Source organism: Galeopterus variegatus, unplaced genomic scaffold (assembly GCF_000696425.1).
Source record: "Galeopterus variegatus unplaced genomic scaffold, G_variegatus-3.0.2 Scaffold732, whole genome shotgun sequence".
In the NCBI taxonomy this organism is placed as follows: domain Eukaryota; kingdom Metazoa; phylum Chordata; class Mammalia; order Dermoptera; family Cynocephalidae; genus Galeopterus; species Galeopterus variegatus.
Window position 1 is genome coordinate 354,588 of NW_007726843.1, and position 4,509 is coordinate 359,096.

At 37.6% G+C, this 4,509-nt stretch overlaps 1 protein-coding gene across 1 annotated transcript in view; it reads right to left on the reverse strand.

The window, feature by feature from the left end:
- SLC17A1 (solute carrier family 17 (organic anion transporter), member 1) overlaps positions 1–4,509 on the reverse strand; it is a 52,472-nt gene that overhangs the window by 24,892 nt on the left and 23,071 nt on the right. Inside the window, exon 2 of the mRNA XM_008571871.1 lies at positions 864–1,036. Coding sequence (XP_008570093.1) covers positions 864–1,036 — 173 coding nt within the window. The remainder of the gene's footprint in view (positions 1–863; positions 1,037–4,509) is intronic.

Sequence of the window (4,509 nt, forward strand, 5' to 3'; positions counted from 1 at the left end):
AAAAAGGGGAGAAAATAAGAAAATATATTCATATATGCTTGTATATTCATAATGGAACACAGGAAGAGAATAGCGAGAAAATATATTTCCCACCTTTGTTACCATAAAAAGGGGAGAAAATAAGAAAATATATTCATATATGCTTGTATATTCATAATGGAACACAAGAAGAGAATAGCGAGAAAATATATTTCCCACCTTTGTTACCGTTTTCCCTGCATCTACATCTTATGACAGATAACTCATTACCTTCCAGTGATAAAATTAATGAAACATTTAAATATACTGCATTTTCAAATACTTTAAATAAAAAAGACAATGTGGGGGCTGGCCCGGTGGCGCACTGGATAGTGCGCCGCTTGGGAAGCGCGGTGGCACTCCCGCCCAAGGGTTCGGATCCCACATGCGGACCGGTTCCCGCTCACTGGTTGAGCGAGGCGCGGGAGGAACGCCGAGGGTGGCGGTCCCGTTGCCGGTCCCTGGTCCGGTACGGGGGCAACACTGAGGGTTGCGATCCGTTGCCGGACACGGAAAAAGACAAAAGACAAAAAAAAAAAAAGACAATGTGTCTTCACCTTCCACTTCTAGTTTAAAATGCTTTCACTTTTTTTCTCTTGTCCAAACTTCTCGATTCTAAAGACGCCCTATCTCTTGGGCTCTATTCTTTCCCACAAAGAAGGATTTACACAACCAGCCCTTCAGGAATATTGAGGCATACTTTAATCATGGGACATGTTTATTTAAGTTCACTACTGGCAAGGCAGATCAAGACTTCAACTTTTTTATCAATAATATTCAACCTTACACAGACTAGCTAGGACAGGATTTTAAACTTATGACAGAGGATAATATTTTTAATATACCTTTATGTTATCCAGCAGCTTCTTTGAAGAGTTATTGGGCAAACCCTGTGGATTTGTGCTGTTCACCATGGAGACCATCGTGAGGTTCAGACATGTAGCCATGGCCCTTGCTGCAACATTACAGGAGAGTAGGAGGAGAGACAATCCAAACCGAAAGGAAGGAAAACTTGAAACTGGGAAGTAGAACAGAAAGTCTCAATTGTTAACACAACTAGGTAACAACATACTTTAGAAAGTGCCACTCAGAAATTTGGAGTCTTAGATATTAATTTATAATTTTATTGTACTTAATGGCCCTTGAGAAATCATCACACAATAGGAAGATGTGTGACTGATGTAATAATTCCATACTTATCTAAATCCATAATCCCAACTAGAATACCCCAGAAAATTAAGCCAGTGTTTCAAGTACTGCTCACGTCTACTTTAAAGGGACTCTGGATTACTCTTGGAAGTAAGTCTTCTCAATAACAGCAAAGACATCTCTCAGGAAACTGCTACATTCTTCAAACTTGTAAGAATACGTTGGTTGAGAAACTCTTATGTGCACATTTCAGGGAAAAATTGCATTAAAAAAATAATTACTTATTGAGGTAGTATCAAGATATCAGCATAGTATAGGTGTAAAGCCAAACAAATTCATCAATGAAAGAAAGGAAGGAGTCCTGAAACAAATACACATATATGGTCAAATGTTTTTGAATAAACATCCTAATGCTATTCAATGGAGGAAAGTCAAGTCTTTTTCAATGAGTGGCACTTTCCCAAGAGAAATATAAATATATGTTTCCAGAAAGACCTGTACAAAAGTATTTATAGCATCTTTATTCAAAATAGCAGAATGTTTGTGCAGGATGAACATACTGTGGTATATTAATACAATTCATATTACTCAGAAATAAAAAGGAAGGAACCCCTGATATATTCAACAATCTGGATGAATCTGGATGAATCTTGACAAAAGCATGTTCAGTTAAAGAAGCTAGACACCAAAGAGTATATACTACAGGAATCTATTTTTACGAAGTCCAAGAACAGGCGAAATTAGTCTATATGGCCCCTTCCATCTCCAAAGCCAGCAACGGGCATCTCACTTAAGTTGAATCCCTCTTGCACTTTGAATCTCTCTAACTGCTCACTGACTTCTACACCCAGATTTAAAGGGCTTATATGATTAAATCAGTCCCAAGTGGATAGATTCCCTATTTAAGGTCAATTGATTTGGGGCCATAATGACATCTGCAAAACCCTTCCAGCAGCACCTAGTTTAGTACTTGCTTAAATAACTGGGAGAAGGTGTGTATACACTATGGGCCAGAGATCTTTGGGGTAATCTTAGAATTCTGTCTACCACAGCCCACCCTCTGGCCCTTAAAGGTCATGTTCATCCCACATGCAAAACACATTCACAGTATCCCAACGTTCCCAAAGCCCTCATCTTATAACAGCATCAGCTCAAGTCTAAAGCCTATAAAAATCTCATTAGTGCAAAGTCCAAAACCTCATTATTTAAATCATCTAAATCAGATGCAGATGAGCCTCCTAGAAGTAATCCATTTGGGGATAAAATTTCTACTTGCAAACTTGTGAAACTGAAGAGACAGGTTATATGCCCCTAACACTCCCACCACATAATGGTAGGACAGGCATAGGATAAAGCTATGGACATTTCAGTTCCAAAAGGAGAAAAATAAAGGGAAAAAGTAGTCATTGATCCATAAAAGTTTTGAAGTTCATCCAGGCACGTGTTGGATTTTTCTTGGAGATAATCCTTGTGGCTCTCAGTTCCACCCTCTGAGCTCTTGACTCTATCCTCTCTACTCAAAGTTCCACCCAAGAATTACAATGGGGGCCAGGAATCCTGGGAGCTATCTTAAAATTCTGTCTACCACAAATCTGTAGTTAACTAAGGGTTTTTATTGGGAATAAATGTTAACTTCATAAAGAGATTTTTCTATATCTATAGAGATGATCATACATTTTTCCTGTTTTAATTAATTTGTGTATAACATTTATATACTGCCTAATATTAAAGTACCTTTCACTGCTAGGATAAACCTGATTTAGTTTTAGTGTTTTTTTTTTTTTGTTTTTTTTTTAATGTTCTTATAAATTCTTAGGTTTGTTTTGCTAATGTTTTGTTTAGGACTTTTGTATCTTCATTCATGATTCTTTGTAAGATTATTTTGCTTTATTTATTTAAGGCCATTCTATTAGGTGCAAAAAATATTTTTGTATAATCCAATTGAATTGAATTTTATATCATTATGCAACATTCTTGTATGATTGTTTGAAGTAGTAAAATATTTTAAGCAAGTTGGATATATACAAATCAGTGACCACTTAATTAAGTTATAGTATACCCATCCATATCAGAGTCATTTGTAGCTCTAAAAAATGCTGAGGACGCTGCCTATGTAAAAATGTGGAATACTCTTTAGATATACTGTTAAGTGAAAATAAGCATTAGTACCAGACAAATTATTTGGCTAGTTTTCCGGACTGAGCTTCCATTGCAAACAGATAAGAATATTAGATAAAATACACTTAAAATGTCATTAAAAGCATGGATGATCTAGCAGGAAATATGAAATATTCAGGCCAAGGGCTTATTGAAGACAAGGTTCTCGAAACATAAGCTGATCGTTGAAGGCAGATCTTGCTCTGAAGATATTTGATTTCAGGATTTTTGTTCTCCTAGGGCAAAAAAGCATGGATGATCTAGCAGGAAATATGAAATATTCAGGCCAAGGGCTTATTGAAGACAAAGTTCTCGAAACATAAGCTGATCATTGAAGGCAGATCTTGCTCTGAAGATATTTGATTTCAGGATTTTTGTTCTCCTAGGGCATGGGACAACAGGAATCAAAGACCAAGGTCATGCAATGGGAGAGTACAGTAGGAGAACCTCCCCCAAAATGCTTAGATGCCAAAACTTACTGGGTCAGTGAAGGATGGGCACACTGCTCTCTAACCTTGGCAGGAGACTGCCAAAAAATATTACCCTGTGTGAACTTTAGAGCTGAGCCGAAGGTGAAAAAAACAATGCCCCTGAGAAGTTTAATCATCAGCTAGCCCTTTCTTTGATTTGCAGCCTAAACTCACTATCTTTGGGTCATTTGAAAAAAATCTTAAAACACACACACACACACACACACACTGTATTAGTCCGTTTCTGTTGCTTGTAACAAAATACACGGGTCTGGGTAATTTGTAAGAAAATGAAATTTATTGCTTACAGTTTTGGAGACTGTGGCAACAGTGACCCAGTCAAGACCCCACCTTTCAATTACCATAATAGGATTTTCCACTCTTAACAGTTGCAGTGGGAATTAATCTTCCAATATATAGATTTTGGGCAACACAGTTCAATGAGTCCACAGCACACACAGAAGACGACTTGTTCCAAAACTTTCTAAACACAGTCCTCAAAAGCAAAAGAGAAGGCCAAGGATCCGGATCCCCTTAACAGCCAGATGCCCCTTCTCTCCCCCCAAAAGCAGCAAAAGAGAAGAGAATGGATCTAGAAATCTAACAGGAACACTGTGGGAAGCCCTGGAGGAGAGAAAAAAAAAAAGCCTCTAGAAGTTACTGTAGCTTTATAGTATATTTTGAAGTCAGGAAGTGTGATGCCTCCAACTTTGTT